The 18,319-nt window shown below is 45.7% G+C and overlaps 1 protein-coding gene across 2 annotated transcripts in view; it reads left to right on the top strand.

Moving 5' to 3' along the window:
* Positions 1–18,064, top strand: part of TFAP4 (transcription factor AP-4) — a 50,477-nt gene extending 32,413 nt beyond the window's left edge. The window contains exons 3-7 of one of the 2 annotated variants that reach the window (XM_082260556.1): positions 3,836–3,934; positions 8,095–8,265; positions 13,815–13,955; positions 14,438–14,596; positions 16,697–18,064. In XM_082260556.1, the coding sequence (XP_082116682.1) occupies positions 3,836–3,934; positions 8,095–8,265; positions 13,815–13,955; positions 14,438–14,596; positions 16,697–16,870 (744 nt within the window). In that variant the 3' untranslated portion in view covers positions 16,871–18,064. The remainder of the gene's footprint in view (positions 1–3,835; positions 3,935–8,094; positions 8,266–13,814; positions 13,956–14,437; positions 14,597–16,696) is intronic. The other variant, XM_082260557.1, reaches the window with a different exon arrangement.
* The last annotated feature ends 255 nt before the right edge of the window (positions 18,065–18,319 follow it).

The following is an 18,319-nucleotide window of genomic DNA, read 5'->3' as shown; positions in this document are numbered from 1 at the left end:
CCTCTCTGCTCCCACCCCCGCTCACTGGAACACTGGGCTGTGGAGGGGGTAGGAGTGGCTGGCTCTCATTGGCTTGCTGAGAGGCTAAGCCAGGTAACAGTCCAGGGTTGTGGGCAGGTCCGACCATCTTGCCCCAGCCTGGACCGGCTTTGTGATGTCAGCCAACAGCGGGCTTCAGCCCACTGTCTGCTGAAAACGGGTCACAGGAGTGCAGAACGAACTGCACTCTTGTGATCCACAGGAGAAGTACAGCCAAACGAGCTTTGGCTGTACTTCTCCTTTTTAATTTCCCTTCCATTTCAAGAAAATTTAGAAAAGGTAAACTCCATTGTTATAAAAAGAGGACTGTCTTACAGCACTTCTGTCTACATAACCACCACGTAAGCCCCCATTCAGCAGAAACCTGGACCTCCCATTTAGCAGAAGCCTGGACCTGCCACTACTAAATGTAGTCTTCAGGTTACATGCCACCAAGCACCCATTCTTTTCTTGAGATCATTGTTTTGAGTGGGTTCAGGTGCTTTACACTGTCTGTATTACACCTCATAGCTCTTGCTTGCCCCTTTGCACAGCAAAAAAGCAATTTCATGGTTGAACCAGTGGCGGCCGGTGCATAGGGGGCGCCAGGGCGCCGCCCCCCCTGAAAAAAGGAAGAAAAAAAAAAAAGATAAAAAAAAAAAAAAAATTGCAAAACGAGCAATAAAGTTTGAAAAAAAAAAAAATTGCGTTCGCCGCCGCCGCCGCCAGCCGATGTGGAGGGGGTGGGGGGGTGGGGTTACCACCCAGAAAAGGCGCCGATTGGCTGCCTTCTGGGGGGCGTGGGGGGCGTAACCTGGGCGCAAGGCAGATTCCTTGGAAACCCCCACTTCGTGGATTCCTGGCTGTGATTGGTCCAGCCTCCAGCCTGGACCAATCACAGCATCCAGGACATCCAACGCTGACCCCGCTGACGTCACTCGCAGCAGTGGACCGGACCGCGGGCGATGGAGTCGGGTGGACACCGGACGGGAGTGACGGCGGCACCGGAGAGGAGACCAGACCACCGGAGGTCATCTGCTGGAAGAAGACATCACCACCGGTGAGTCCTCGTGGTCCTCCTGTCCTGTCAGTCCTCCATGACCATCCATCCAGCTTTTCCACCGCCATCCCCCTATGCTCTGCCTCATCCCATGAGTCATGGGATGAGGCAGAGCAGAGGGGGATGGCGGTGGAAAGGCTGGATGGATGGATGGTCATGGGATGAGGCAGAGCAGAGGGGGATGGCGGTGGAAAGGCTGGATGGATGGTCATCATGGGCCATGACCATCCATCCATCCATCCATCCATCCAGCCTTTCCACCGCCATCCCCCTCTGCTCTGCCTCATCCCATGACCATCTCTCCCACCACCATCCCTCTGCCTGATCCCATCTCTCCCACTGCCATACCTCTGCAGGGGGCATGTACGCTGGTCACTGTATTGAAAGGGGGCATGTACGCTGGTCACTGCATTGAAAGGGGGCACGCTGGTCACTGCATTGAAAGGGGGCATGTACGCTGGTCACTACATTGAAAGGGGGTACGCTGGTCACTACATTGAGGGGCATGTACGCTGGTCACTACATTGAAAGGGGGCATGTACGCTGGTCACTGCATTGAAAGGGGGCATGTACGCTGGTCACTGCATTGAAAGGGGGCATGTACGCTGGTCACTGCATTGAAAGGGGGCACGCTGGTCACTACATTGAAAGGGGGCATGTACGCTGGTCACTGCATTGAAAGGGGGCATGTACGCTGGTCACTGCATTGAAAGGGGGCACGCTGGTCACTGCATTGAAAGGGGGCATGTACGCTGGTCACTGCATTGAAAGGGGGCATGTACGCTGGTCACTGCATTGAAAGGGGGCATGTACGCTGGTCACTGCATTGAAAGGGGGCACGCTGGTCACTGCATTGAAAGGGGGCATGTACGCTGGTCACTACATTGAAAGGGGGCATGTACGCTGGTCACTACATTGAAAGGGGGCATGTACGCTGGTCACTGCATTGAAAGGGGGCATGTACGCTGGTCACTACATTGAAAGGGGGCATGTACGCTGGTCACTACATTGAAAGGGGGCATGTACGCTGGTCACTACATTGAAAGGGGGCATGTACGCTGGTCACTGCATTGAAAGGGGGCACGCTGGTCACTGCATTGAAAGGGGGCATGTACGCTGGTCACTGCATTGAAAGGGGGCATGTACGCTGGTCACTACATTGAGGGGCATGTACGCTGGTCACTACATTGAAAGGGGGCATGTACGCTGGTCACTGCATTGAAAGGGGGCATGTACGCTGGTCACTGCATTGAAAGGGGGCACGCTGGTCACTGCATTGAAAGGGGGCATGTACGCTGGTCACTGCATTGAAAGGGGGCATGTACGCTGGTCACTGCATTGAAAGGGGGCATGTACGCTGGTCACTACATTGAAAGGGGGCATGTACGCTGGTCACTGCATTGAAAGGGGGCATGTACGCTGGTCACTGCATTGAAAGGGGGCACGCTGGTCACTGCATTGAAAGGGGGCATGTACGCTGGTCACTGCATTGAAAGGGGGCATGTACGCTGGTCACTACATTGAAAGGGGGCATGTACGCTGGTCACTACATTGAAAGGGGGCATGTACGCTGGTCACTACATTGAAAGGGGGCATGTACGCTGGTCACTGCATTGAAAGGGGGCACGCTGGTCACTGCATTGAAAGGGGGCATGTACGCTGGTCACTACATTGAAAGGGGGCATGTACGCTGGTCACTACATTGAAAGGGGGCATGTACGCTGGTCACTGCATTGAAAGGGGGCATGTACGCTGGTCACTGCATTGAAAGGGGGCACGCTGGTCACTGCATTGAAAGGGGGCATGTACGCTGGTCACTACATTGAAAGGGGGCATGTACGCTGGTCACTGCATTGAAAGGGGGCATGTACGCTGGTCACTACATTGAAAGGGGGCATGTACGCTGGTCACTGCATTGAAAGGGGGCACGCTGGTCACTGCATTGAAAGGGGGCATGTACGCTGGTCACTACATTGAAAGGGGGCACGCTGGTCACTGCATTGAAAGGGGGCATGTACGCTGGTCACTGCATTGAAAGGGGGCATGTACTGTGTGGTCTGTGCTAGGGGGTCTGTACTGTGGGGTTTGTACAAGGGGCCTGTACTGTGGGGTTTGTGCCACTCTGTCAGTGTATCCCATAATAGGGCCCCTGCTCCCTATTATGGGATATACTAGTACTGATGGAGCCCTTAATATGTGATATATTGGGAGAATTGGTTCACGCAAGCAAAATACAGGGGACAAAATGGGTGGGGTCTATAAGGGGTGTGGCTTCTGAGAAATGGGAGGGGCCAAAATAGAAGGGCGGGGTCTTGCGCCCCCCCCATCTTAAAACTTCACCAGCCGCCACTGGGTTGAACTACTACTATTGTAAGATGGCCCTACTGTTTTTTGGTTTACTCAAAGCAACAGCAATATACCTCCCTAGAAATATTGGCACAGCACTGGGCACTGCACAGCACTGGGCACTGAACTTCTTATGAAAGCTCAGTTTGTCTTTGACTAGTACCATACTAGGGATAAGAGATTCAGGTTCCAAGTGCTAAAGGACAATTTTGAAAAAGCATGAAGGCCTATTTTAGTGAGCTGAGGGTAAAACGGGTCAACCTTGAATTCTGCTCTAATATAGCGGTGTACAGTTTTATTGTCTCCTAGGTCAAATCTTGTATCCATCCAAAAGCCACTGATAAAACTGTGAGGGTTGCCCTTAGCTAAATTGTATACTTCTAATGTCTACTTTGTGTCCCTCCCACACAGGCAGCCATTCTGCAACAGACGGCAGATTATATATTCTCCTTGGAACAAGAGAAGACGAGGTTGCTGCAGCAAAACAACCAACTCAAAAGGTTCATCCAGGTAAAAGAATAATCTCTAAAGCAATATCTCTACTACTTACTGCTGCTGCACAATTGCTTGTGTTGCGCAAGATAAATTAAAAAAAAAAAAAACTGTATGCAAGTGGTAGATATAAAAACAAACCATACAATATGCATATATTAAAGGGTAACTCCCCTTTCACGGGGAAACAAAAAAATAGCAAAAAAAAAACCATATATAAATATATATATATATATATATATATATATATATATATATATATATATATATATATAATATACAGTAGGTACGGAAAGTATTCAGACCCCCCTTAAATTTTTCACTCTTTGTTCTATTGCAGCCATTTGCTAAAATCATTTAAGTTCATTCTTCTTCCTCATGAATGTACACATAGCACCCCATACTGACAGAAAAACACAGAATTGTTGACAATGTTGCAGATTTATTAAAAAAGAAAAACTGAAATATCACATGGTCCTAAGTATTCAGACCCTTTGCTGTGACACTCATATATTTAACTCATGTGCTTTCCATTTCTTCTGATCATCCTTGAGATGGTTCTACACCTTCATTTGAGTCCAGCTGTGTTTGATTATACTGATTGGACTTGATTAGGAAAGCTACACACCTGTCTATATAAGACCTTCCAGATCACAATGCATGTCAGAGCAAATGAGAATCATGAGGTCAAAGGAACTGCCTGAAGAGCTCAGAGACAGAATTGTGGCAAGGCACAGATCTGGCCAAGGTTACAAAAAGATTTCTGCTGCACTTAAGGTTCCTAAGAGCACAGTGGCCTCCATAATCCTCAAATGGAAGACGTTTGGGACGACCAGAACCCTTCCTAGAGCTGGCTGTCCGGCCAAACTGAGCTATCGGGGGAGAAGAGCCTTGGTGAGAGAGGTAAAGAAGAACCCAAAGATCACTGTGGCTGAGCTCCAGAGATGCAGTCAGGAGATGGGAGAAAGTTGTAGAAAGTCAACCATCACTGCAGCCCTCCACCAGTCGGGGCTTTATGGCAGAGTGGCCCGACAGAAGCCTCTCCTCAGTGTAAGACACATGAAAGCCCGCATGGAGTTTGCTAAAAAACACCTGAAGGACTCCAAGATGGTGAGAAATAAGATTCTCTGGTCTGATGAGACCAAAATAGAACTTTTTGGCCTTAATTCTAAGCGGTATGTGTGGAGAAAACCAGGCACTGCTCATCACCTGTCCGATACAGTCCCAACAGTGAAGCATAGTGGTGGCAGCATCATGCTGTGGGGGTGTTTTTCAGCTGCAGGGACAGGACGACGGTTGCAATCGAGGGAAAGATGAATGCGGCCAAGTACAGGGATATCCTGGACAAAAACCTTCTCCAGAGTGCTCTGGACCTCAGACTGGGCCGAAGGTTTACCTTCCAACAAGACAATGACCCTAAGCACACAGCTAAAATAACGAAGGAGTGGCTTCACAACAACTCCGTGACTGTTCTTGAATGGCCCAGCCAGAGCCCTGACTTAAACCCAATTGAGCATCTCTGGAGAGACCTAAAAATGGCTATCCACCAACGTTTACCATCCAACCTGACAGAACTGGAGAGGATCTGCAAGGAGGAATGGCAGAGGATCCCCAAATCCAGGTGTGAAAGACTTGTTGCATCTTTCCCAAAAAGACTCCTGGCTGTATTAGATCAAAAGGGGGCTTCTACTAAATACTGAGCAAAGGGTCTGAATACTTAGGACCATGTGATATTTCAGTTTTTCTTTTTTAATAAATCTGCAACAATGTCAACAATTCTGTGTTTTTCTGTCAGTATGGGGTGCTATGTGTACATTCATGAGGAAGAAGAATGAACCTAAATGATTTTAGCAAATGGCTGCAATATAACAAAGAGTGAAAAATTTAAGGGGGTCTGAATACTTTCTGTACCCACTGTGTGTGTGTATATATATATATATATATATATATATATATATATATATAATATACACACACACACAAGTCCTATTGTAATTGAATGTTCTTAAAAATGACCTTTCCTTTCCATTCTGCAGTGTTGGAATTTTCAGTAAAATGCAATATGGCTACCTAGAGGTGTTCTGTACCCAGATGGTGTACAGAACGCCCCCTGAAAATGTCATTTCCTGCTTGACTGATTGGCTCACTGGTTTTCCCACTAAAATGCAAGTCAGATTTTTGGCATCCCCTGCAGCAAAAATGTAACTTTTGGTGGGATACTCCAAAAGGGAAATCTCATCTAAAGGGGTGCAGGCCTTGCAAATTTCCGCATTAGAGCCCTATAGGTGCAACAGCTGATTGATTGATAATTATAAAACCACCCATATGGATTCACTTTGCACATGGAAGCAGACAAACAATCCACTATAGCGAGAGGTAGGAATCTGCAACAAATTATTTTATTTTATTTTTTGTTTAAATCTTTGCAATGTACATGGGTCATCCAGAGGAAAATGTTTGTTTGTCAACAAAAGTGGAGTTACACTTTAAGTCCGTTTCTTACAAATATATATTTTTTTTTTTTGGGGGGGGGGGTTATAAAATGCAAGTGCATGTAGTCTATACTTGTGGAATCAAGGATGAACTGTTATTATATAACTTTTATAAAGTATTTGACCCTGTTGCCTAACCTGGAGCCCTTAGGAGCTTGTTGCAAGGCCCTTGGACCTCAGCAGTCAGCAGTGGGAGTAAAAACATTTATTTGTGGGATTTTAATGGCAGTGATCTTTAGCAGGGTCTCTTTTTTAACCCAGCCTCTGACATTGTACAGCAGCAGGTCTACAGCCTCTTACCATCTCCTGTATAATGCAGTTTCCTATAATCCTCTCTAGCATTGCATATACTGAATGTATTTTATATGCATCCCCTTCAAATGATATCAGAACTCCAGAGAAGGTTTCTATACCTTGTAAGTTGACCACCACTGGTATACAAAGTTAGTTTAGCAATAGAGTGAAGACCTGATATATATGCAAGCAATATTGGGTATTAATTTCCCCCTAGGTCTATTATGGAGTTCTGACTTGGGTTGCATTCACGCCTCGTCAATTCGAATGGGGGGGGGGGGGGGGGTAGATTTGCCGCGTTTCTGCCCGCAAATCTGCCTGTGAATTCAAATCGCCCAGTGCAGCCTTAAAGCGTTTGTTACCCCAGCACTACATATTTCTGATATGTGGTTGCTGTACCATGTACTTGTATGAGAAAGTATCCTGTTCTCTTTGTATTGCTTCCTTTATGTGAAATCCCTGGTGATCCTGCCAGTCCCTCTGTTTTCCTATTAAAAAAACTGACCACACAAAGCTGGAGAGCACATCATTGTCAGTTCTCTAGCTATGCTGGGAACTCGGTATGCTCTCCTACAATGGTCAGACTTGCCCTGACGTGCCCCGCCTGTACAGCTATTCACTAGGAAGCTCAGTGTGTTTTTGCCCCCCTCCAGCTCTTATGCAGCTGAGAACAGAGGGAATATGATCACTTTTATAAAGGGGGGAAAAATGGTATTTATATTGTTTATTTTTATGGGTTTTTACAAGGTGATCCTTTACAATCACTTTAAGTCTTTAGGTAGAATTCCAGAGTAAACCTACCTAATCTTAAAAATGCTCCCTCCCCCTCCTAACACCTATGCTGACCTATGTAGGAAAGATGTATATACTTGCCTATTTTCATGTCTAGTCATGTGATCTGGCTCCCTAATGTCAGCCAATGGCGTCTGCAGGGAAGAAGAGGGAGCACCGACAATGGATTGGCCATAGGAAGTCTGTGGGTGTTGTCCCCGCTCCCAGGCATTGCCAGGCTTTTCTCGAAGCGCCCTCCTCTTCTTTCCCCTGCAGCCAGTGAATGGACTGGAGCAGCCTGAAAATAGATAAGTAAATACATTTTTGTTACAAAGATTAGTCAGCACGGCTATTGGGAGGGGAGAGGGAGCATTTTTAAGATTAATAAATAAATTAGTTAGGCTTCTCCTGGAATTCTACTTTAAAGCTGCACATCCGTGGTTGAGACTGCAGATCTAACTGCTATTTTTTGTCATATACTGAAAAGAAAAACTGGGGAACAGTAAACCTTACTTGCTAAAGATTGTTTGTCTGTTTTTTTATGTTCTGAAGATTTTGTAGTCCACTTGCTGCCTGCTTTAGCAGCAGAATAGTCAAAGTAATGGCCTCTATTTGTTGTAGGAATTCAGTGGCTCTTCTCCCAAGCGGCGGCGGGCAGAAGAGAAAGATGAAGGGATCGGCTCTCCAGATATCTGGGAGGAGGAGAAGGCAGATGATCTGCGGAGAGAAATGATTGAATTGAGACAACAACTAGACAAGGAACGTTCAGTCAGGATGATGCTGGAGGAGCAGGTAACTAATGAACTTTTTATTAAGGCAAAGTTGTTACTGCTGGTCACATGACTACAGTGCAACATGGCCCGCACATACCAATACACAGCTTTATAAGAGTCCTGAGAAGGTACGAATATGCAGTCCTTGTTGTTGAAGTTGAGAATTCTGTTGGTTCATTACTACAATAGGTAGGCCTCACTGACAGAGTGATTTGAAGTACTTGGTTTCTCTATATTAACCAAATTAAATTCTTATACCTGTTCAGTCACTGTAGAGACAAAGAGAACCTATAATGCTTGGGTGAATTTTACTTTTGCTGGTTTCTTTTGACGTTTTTAAATTGATTTTGCATCCAACAAGGAGTGATTTTCCCCTTTCGTTCGACAGACACAACGCTCAGTAAATCATACCTACCGGGTTATATTGCCTCCCCCAGGAGTAGGACTAGGCAGAACAAAAAACACCTGGCTATGCCCGTGGGTCGTCCTCCACTTGATATTTAACCCCCCTCCCCAGCTAGCGCGTGCAGACTGCAGCTATACCCTAGGTCGGCCACGACATAGCCTCACGGACAGAGGCTGGCCCGCGAGTCAAACGTCTCGTAGGGTCACATACGACCAGGCTTGGGTCTGAATCACAGCAGTCCCTTGGCTGACCGCTCCCTTACTTTGGTGGCGAGGATTCTGTCTGGAGCGTTACCCGCACCATGGAAGGGTAAATACAGTCCCCACTCTCCCCTTTTGGCTGTATTTTGGGGGGGTCGGACCTGCTTGCAGGTTCCCTCCTCCCATCCTTAAAATCCCTCAGTGAGCTGGGCTTCCCCCACTCCCTTTCCCCTCTGTCTGGACCTGGAGTCTGGTGGGGGTCCCAGGGCAGAGGATGCAGCGGAGACCCTGGGGTCTCCCCCGCTATCCCCACTCTGTGAGGCCTCTGGGATAGTGTGTCCTGCCCTGGTAGTCTGGAGAGGTCCCAGTGTAGGAGACCCCTAGGTGCATGCCCCACTGTTTGCAATGTGGATATAGTGCAGGGGGGTAACAGTGCAGAGTGCGCAGCGGAGTCTCCCCCCAACGTGTGCCCTACCTTCAGGATGGGGTCCCCTTGCAGAGTTTGCAGCGTTGCAGAGGGTGCAGGAAAGATCCTGGCAGCATGTGTAGCTGATAGCGGCCATTTTCCCTTACTTTGGCTGGTCTACGGTTGGCAGCCATGTTTGTGTAGCCGGATGTCACGGGGCCATTTTCCCTTAGTCCAGGAGACGCTGGAGACAATTGAAGCCTCGTGGGAATGCCAAAGCTCCTCCTCTTCCTCAATTTCCTCTTCCTGTGCCCGGGACATATGAACAGGGATGGCGTCCATGATAATGCTGGGTTTGTATTCTTGGTGCTCCTCCATGCGGTAGAGTCCTTGGGGTCCCTGTTATCCCTCTCTCTGCTGATAGGTACCCTGAGCCTTGAGGGGAACCTTTAGTGGTGCCAAAAGATCTTTTTTTTTTTTTTTTTTTCTTGTACTGCAAGGTCTTCCTTTCCTTATGGAGCTGTAGGGTCACATCTCCCCCACTGACCCCCCTCCAGCTCTTATGCAGGTGGCAGGTCCCTCTGAACCCCAGCTTTCCATGCCTGCAGTCCTTAGTGTCCGGGGTGGAAGTGGCGTGTGGGCAAAGGCCCAGGAGGAGCGTCCCCTGCCTTCCCCTCCTCAGTCTGTCTCCTCTGATTCTGAGCCTGATGCTGCCGTGGATGCTGCCTGTGCAGGGGGACTTGATATCGCACCCCCAGATCCATCCAATAGTGAGGCTGATTCCTCCATGGTCGCAGCAGCGAATGAAAAAGCGCTGGTAGACGCACTTATCACTGCATTGTGTAAGAATTTAAAAATGGAAGATGTGGCTGATTTAGCCACGGATGTGGCTGTGTCGTTTAGTACGTGTAAGTCTCCTTGTAAAAGGTGTTTCTTTATGTGCCTTATTTTGATAGGTTTTCCTGTAAGGAACAGGGAACAACCAAAATTACCCTTTGTGGTCCCCAAACGTTTTGCTGTAAGTTACCCTTTGAAAGAGTCGCTACCAGTGACCGCTAGTCCACCGGTGGTGGATCCTCCTGTTTTCAGGTTGAATAAAGCAACCATGATTCCAGTGATGAATCCCCATCCTTTAAGGACCCGTCTGACAGGAAAGCGGAGGCTCTGGCATGCAGCATGTTTACTATGGCTGGTTCAGTCTTTGCCTCAGCCCTGGTGTCTCAGACCCTAACTGAATGGGCCAAGCTTTTGTGCCAGGGCCTGGGGAGTGAGCAGGTCCTCACTGCTTATGTTGATTTAGCGGACCAGTTGGTCCGCGGGCTGCAGTTTATTTGTGATGCAGCTTTGGATACAGCTCCTGTGCTGTCCAAACTTTGTTTCAGCGGTGTTGATTAGGCGCGTGCTGCTGTAGACCAAGCTCTAAGAAAGCTCTCATTGATCTGCCCTTTCAAGGTGATCGCCTGTTTGGAGCTACCCTGGATGACCTCATTAAGCGTATCACAGGGGAAAGAGTACCTTCCTGCCACAGTCAAGGAAAGGGAAGGAGCCTCGTCGCAGACGGGGGCCCTCCTTCTCAGCCCATCAAATTTATTTTGTGCTTCTGGGATGGAGAATAAGGGAAATAGATCTTTTAAATCTTCCTTGGGAGGTTTCAAGCAACAATCATCCTGGTGACCGTAAACATCCTTTGGGGGCTTCCTCTCAGAGAAGACCAGTTGTCCCAAGGGCTAATCTACCATTCTGCTTTACAGTCACTGGTTTTAATGGCCTAGCTATTAAAAGCCAGGTACTGGGGGATAGAGGTTTGTCTGGATCAGTGATCCCTACTATGGTGGTGAAGGCGAGGAAGTCTTCTTCCAGCAAGATAAGCCATCGTACATGGAAAGCGTACATTTCTTGGTGTGGCTCAGATCTTAACCTTTCTTCAACGAGGCTTTGGTCAGAAGTTGGCTTTAAGTACCATCAAGGGCCAAGTGTCTGCCTAGGCAATCTTCTTTTAGCGACCCCCCCCTAGCCACACACACTCTTCAGTTCGTACCTTCATTCAGGGGGTTCGACATGTGGCTCCACCTGTACGGTCTCTTTTGCCGCCATGGGATTTCAATTTGGTGCTTTCAGTTCTCCAGAAACCTCCATTCGAGAATATTGGGGAGATTCCCTTGTCTAAGTTATCCTAGAAGGTGACATTCTTAGTGGCTATTACCTCGGCCCGCAGGGTATCGGAATTGGTGGCATGATCCTGTAGCAGTCTCTATTGGGTGGTCCATAGGGATAAAGTGGTTCTTCGTTCCTGTTCATCATTCCTGCCCAAAGTTGTCTCTGACTTCCATTTTAATGAGGACATTGTGTTGCCTTCCTTGTGTCCCAAGCCGGCTCATCCCAAGGAACTTTCTTTGCATACCTAGGATGTGGTACGTGCGATTTCAGGTGTATCTGGCTGCTACGGAGTCCTTTCGGAGGTTAGACTCGCTTTTTGTGGTTACGAACAGACCAAAGAAAGGGCTAGCTGCTTCTTTGGCTACCATCTCCAGATGGATCAGACAGACAGTGACTCAGGCCTATTCCATTAAAGGTCAGGTTCCTCCTTTCCCTGTCATGGCGCATTCTACTTGGGCGCTGAATACTTCTTGGGCCTTCTGTCATCAGGCATCAATATCGCAAGTTTGCAAGGCGGCCACTTGGTCGTTGGTGCATACCTTACTTTGGCATCTGCGGATGCTTCTTTTGGCTGCAAAGTTTTGCAGGCTGCTGTTTTGAGGGGTGTTTTTTCTTTTAAACTTTTATTTTTCAGACAGGGCTCCTGTCACCCCGTTAAGGCTCCTGTGTCCTGGTTCAGGGCTCTTATGTTTAGACTTAGGTTATTTTCCCCACCCATCATTTTCCTTTTGGCACTGCTTTTGGTAGTCCCAGTAGTTATGATTTATGGAGCACTGTGTCCATCGATGAACTCGGAGAAATGGATTTTACGGTAAGTACAAAAATCCCATTTTTTTTTTTTTTTTTTCAGGAGTCTTTTTCTCGATCCTAACAACCAAATTAGGTTCTTATACCGGTTTAGTCACAAACCATTTAAGGACATGGTACACATTCATACCTGCAGCTTGCGTTTTTTTTTCTCCTGCAAAAAACGCATTAATGATGTAGTTTATTGGCGTCACTCGTTGCCCTGTACGCAAAACCTATAGTGGAGTAAATCTTCACATTCCTGTGTCAGCAGTCTGTTGAAACACGAGGCATGGCACTGCACAGGTAAATGCATGACCCCTGTCTGTAGTCTTAAGAACTGATACTTCCTGTGAAGACATTGCATATCTCAAAATTACTGGGTCATTCAGTCTAGTTCTGGTGCAGATGAGAGCTACATTGTAATTTTGATATGGCACAGACACAAGCAGACAGAGCATTCAAAGAAGGATGGTGAGGCATGCATGTGGGATCTGGAACAGAAAGTTGTCCTTTCCCTTGGCGCTTAGAGACCAGCTGGATGAAGCAATACACCCCGGGAAGCAATCAGCCATGGCACTACAAACAGCATTCATGGCATGTAAGCTTATTACAAGTTAAGGCAAACACAGGGAACAGAACTTCAGTTAAACTAGTTAAAACAACAAAAACATTTGAAAGTTTACAATGTCTTTAGGGGAAGCTATAAAGGCAAACGTTGAAGTTTATTAGTTAGTTAAAAAAGGAGGAGATGTAAATCAAGATAAAAACGTCAAAAGTAACAATTTATTAACAACCTTTGTATTACAAAATAAACTTTTAATACATGACAAAGGATTCCCTTGAGCTATGCGAGCTAGCTAAAGAGACAGCACAGCAGACCCTCAATATTTTGAGACCTTCTTTTGTCTGACTGATGCCAACTTCGCACCTATGCATTGTGCTAATGTGTAGTAAAAGGCAAATTTTCCTGTGCATTAATGCAATGCATGGTAATACACATTTTGGTATTACCCCCAACAATTTATGCCAAACCTACACCAATGCTCATGCATTGTAGCGCAGTACACTGCCAAAGTAAGATTAGGTCCATTTTCGGAAACGTTAACAACCCATTAAAAATGCCTTAACCTGTGCTTGGTGATGCTACACACCACACGAGTATAAAGGGGCTCTGAAACTTTATCTGAACCATCTTGGATATCTCTGACTTATTCAGTTGTTCATAAAACTGTATCAGTAGGCTTTGCATAAAAAAAAAAAAAAGATGAGGAAAATGTGAAAAGAAGTATTTAGCTTCACCGGATGCAAAACATTAAATGCAATATTTTATTTTTTCCTAAAATAGTTTAATTTGTTCTTTCAGTGCTTTCCATAATAGATAAAAATACAGTTGGCTAATAAACTATTACATTTTCCCAAATTGTCAAATAGATCTCATTATTATGGAGGTAATATCGGTTAGAGAAGTATTTTGGATAGACAGCCCACACACCTTGGTAGCTTTTAAAATTTAGAGACCTCCTACTTCAATTAAGAGGGTCTATGAGAATAGGTGATCAACTTCTAATCAGTTAGTTTTGGAGTGATTAATTGATCTGCCTTATTACTAGGTTCGAGCTCTGGAAGCTCATATGTACCCTGAGAAGTTGAAGGCGATAGCTCAGCAAATCCAGCAGGAAGATGAGGGAGGGAAAGCACAGGGACAGTCGCAGGAGTCACTGGATAGGAGTGAGCAGCTCCTCCACTCCCAGGTGAGTCATCCCATTGTTTTTTGTTTTTCCTATCAGTGCTTATTCCAAGGCTGGCCATGCATTGTACAATTTTACTTTATATTTACCAAAACCATATAATACGAGGTCAAATCTAAACACTTTAAATTTGTATGCAATAAGGCAGGCCCTTGCACTACATGGTTCAAGAAATTTGTATAATGCATGGCCAGCTCAAGTCCGAGCATAGTTACCTGACTTGCCATCATGACTGACATGTAGATCAAGGACAAAATAGGTTGTATACATCATTTGCCCAAACATCAGCTAAAATATAATAAAAAGTTACAATGTGTCACTTTGTTGATTTGCTTCCTAAAATTTGTTTTATTGAAATGTCTCGCTCCTGCATCTGATAATGCCTCAAAAGATGGTGCATGTCTATGTATACCATATATATGTATATGGTGTAATATATTCCCTCTACAGCATGTTGACTTTTTTTTTTCTTCTTCTTCCCACAGCTCCTGGCACCACATCTGCCCCTGGCACCTACCCACCACCCCACAGTAATAGTGCCTGCTCCACCACCCTCTCACCATGTCAATGTTGTGACTGTGGGACATTCCTCCGTAATCAGTTCTGTGTCCACGTCCCGTCAAAATCTGGACACCATTGTGCAGGTAAGTGTAGAAAAAGGAGGGGAGATACAATCCAGGCTTATAAATTTATTGATAGCATTCTCATTTCTTGCTTAATTCCCTCTATTACAAAGCACCTTTTGATTTACATATATATCTGCACACTTTTTTGAAAATTGAATTACCGTATTTATCGGCGTATAACACATTTTAGGGCAGAAATTTCAGGAAAAAAGCTGAAATTTAAAATAAACAGCTTTGAACTCAGAACATTTTTTTAAAATTAAATGTAGTCTTACCAGTGCCCACGAATGCAGCCTCATCAGCGCAGTGTCCATACATGCAGCCTCGCCAGTGCCCATACATGCAGCCTCGCCAGCACCAGTGCCCATACATGCAGCCTCGCCAGCACCAGTGCCCATACATGCAGCCTCGCCAGCACCAGTGCCCATACATGCAGCCTCGCCAGCACCAGTGCCCATACATGCAGCCTCGCCAGTGCCCATACGTGCAGCCTCGCCAGTGCCCATACGTGCAGCCTCGCCAGTGCCCATACGTGCAGCCTCGCCAGTGCCCATACGTGCAGCCTCGCCAGTGCCCATACATGCAGCCTCGCCAGCGCCCATTATTGCAGCCTCGCCAGCGCCAGTGCCACTATAAAAAATCACTTGTCCAGACAGAAAGCAGTCAGCGCCGAAAGGTTGAAGGGGGCGGCCGGCGCCGAGGAGAAGGAAGGACGCGCTGTTATCGGAAGTCCCGGCGCCTATGATTGACGTCACCATAGGAGGCGGGACTTCCGATTAAAGCGCGTCCTCCCTTCTTGTTATATCGGCGTATAACACGCACTGCTACTTTTTCTTCCATTTTTAGGAGGAAAAAGTGCGTGTTATACGCCGATAAATACGGTAACTTAATCAAGGCAAAGCTTGAGCTTACCTGAGTAACTTGCCCATGTGCTTTCTATTGCCAGTTTAGAATTCCTTCAAAAGACACAATGTAGATGTAGATTAAAAGGGGAGGCAGTGATGTTTGGAGAGGAAGGAAGAGGGAAGAGTGAAAAGGAAGATTGGGTAAGAGCCTTGCTGTCTGGACAAACTGTTTCCCTGTTAAGGTTTTTTCTTCTTTCTTACCGTGGGCACTATTGGTACCCTGGAAAATTATGAATATTTTATTTTTTGAATATGTACACATTGTGTGCTGGGAAGAGGACGTGGGCTTGGTATTTGGGTTTCTTGTTCTCTGTTTGTTTATGCATTGAGGGTATATATATTATACTTTGTGTTGTAATTCTCCTTAAAAAGGGAAAAAAAAGAATAATAAATACAAAAAAAAAAAAAAATTCCTTCAAAAGCAAATGCCTATTTCCCTCAAAGCATACAAATATTCTACACAAGCCCTGGGATTTTGTAGCCATTGGGCTTAAAAAAAAAAAAAATAGTCAGTGGCTGACTCTTAAACCGCTTCCATTGTTGGTTCCTTAAAGCTGAAGCCTAACCTGCTTATATTTTTTGTTTTCCCTGGTCCCCCCCCCCCCCCCCCCCCAATCATCAACATGCTAGGAAAATCTTTTATTAAAACCTTCCCATATTTATTCTATACTTTTTTCATCTCTGTGCTTCACTGTGCCGTTCAGGCAGAATATGGCTGATGGGAGGGGCTAGCAGGTTGCCTTACAAAGCCTGCAGGCAGTCCCATTGATCTCAATTAGGATCGCAGCGGCTGCACAGACATGGCCACTTCTCCCAATTTGACATCTGTGCAGATGCACCCACATGGATGTCAGATTAGGAGCAGTGACCTTGCCTGTGCTGCTGATGCATTCCAATTAACATCAATCTGGGTGGATGCACGGAACACCTTGTGCATCCCTGTGCAGGTAAACACAGCCTTCACTTGGACCACACATTGATACGCCCTGTGCGAACAAGACCTTAATAAGTTGAGATCAGTGTGGAGCAATGGGCATTTTTAGGTAGTGTATATCTTTATGCACATTGCTCTAGGTAATGCCCACATGTGATTCTGAGCCTCTATGGTTAAAAGAGCAAAAGGGCCTAAATAAATACTAAAATGCAGGCATGATTTAGTATTTATTCTTTGAACTGATAGACTAACTTCTGTATTGCTTTCTGTCTCCACCAGGCCATACAGCATATAGAGGGCACGCAGGAGAAGCAGCTGCAGGAAGAAGAGCAACGGAGGGCTGTCATTGTGAATGCCCCCCGCCCATGTGAAGATTCAGACACCGCTTCAGACACAGAATGCGAAGACAGTGGTGCAGAGCAAAGCAAGGACGACACCATGGAGGACCCCTGACATCTACTGCCCCACCCACATGTGGGGAGAGACTGGGGGAAACTGGAGGGGGGGAGGCTGCGGGGGGTACTAGAGGGAGCCCTACCAAGAGTTGCCTTCATCCAGCCTCCTTCCCAAATCTTGTAGGGTTTTTAGGGGTGGTCTACCGCTGACCACAAAGATACTGTAATAAGGTTGAGGGCAAAAGGGTTAGCGCACTAAGGGATTGCCCTGGTCTAATAAAGAAAAGGAGGAGGTTCCTTGTGGTGGGGGGTCCTTAAACATAGTCCCAAAGCTTGCAGCAGTCCCTCTATTCCTATTAAGATTCTCTTTAAGTCTTTCCTAGTGGAAGGGATTAAGGCCTGCACTGGTAAAAAAGGGGTTAATATAAGCTTTTATAAAGTGTCCCTCCTTGCCGCTGTTGAAAGGACACAGTACAGAAATCTATACTGTATGTATTAGTGTAATACATACAGGTAACTTTGCAATTTCTAAATTTATAGAAACATTTTATACTTCTGTATATTTTATAGAGGGCTAGCACGCGTATAACAGACCTATATTTGACATCTGTTTCTTTTATAGGAAACAACGTCATCAAAATGGGACAGCAGTAGGGAGATAGCATAACAAACACTATTTGTTGGTTTGAGTTAATAACGTTATCCTAAAATATTCCCCTTGTTAACTGCCTGAAAGTATTGTGCAGGCCTTCTTCTTTAAGACCACATGATGGCGCTGTGGGGAACAGAAATTTTTAAGCCTTTTTTTTTTTTTTTTTTTGCATTGTAAATGAGCCCACACAAAGTCTTAGCACTACATGTAAGATTACGACATCCATTCATCAAAAATATTTTGTTTTAGTATTTGCTGCTGTGGCCTTCATTTTCTGACCGATTTTTGCATTTTCTTTGAAGCTAGAATTGGTTTACTAGGGGTTAAAAAAAAATTAGGACTCAGCCAGTATAACAAGTTAGGCTTGTTTGTTTAATAATTTTATATCATGATATGCTTAGTTGCAATATTGTGGAGCACATGAATGTTGTCGCTATTTTGCTTCAGGGTTGAACTCGTTTGGACAGCAGAGCAGACATCAATCTTTGCCCGAACCAGCGTTTCTTCTGTCAGCTCAGTACGAGGTCTCCCATGTCTCAGGATGCAGTGTTGTCACTAGGTTCTAGCAAACTGAAAAGCTATTGTTTTGAAGACAGGATTGCCTTTAAAGGTGTTTAACTGGGTAGGACGGCCTTTGACTGGCTTCATTGTTTGCTACTGATAACAGTAGGTCTACCCTTCACCAATAGGAACAAAAATGTTCTTGCTATGAAATTGCAATCCCTGTTGAAGCTAAATAGGGTTTGAAAGCTGAAGCAGCTGACACCTTAAATCTTGTTCTTCAAAAAAAAAAAAAAAAATACACGTGAATTTATTTCTACCATTTTAGACATCAAACCTTCTTAAAGTGGATAT

This window comes from Pelophylax lessonae, assembly GCF_965119305.1.
Source record: "Pelophylax lessonae genome assembly, chromosome: 6".
Taxonomy (NCBI): Eukaryota; Metazoa; Chordata; class Amphibia; order Anura; family Ranidae; genus Pelophylax; species Pelophylax lessonae.
This window is presented reverse-complemented; position numbering and strand designations above follow the sequence as displayed.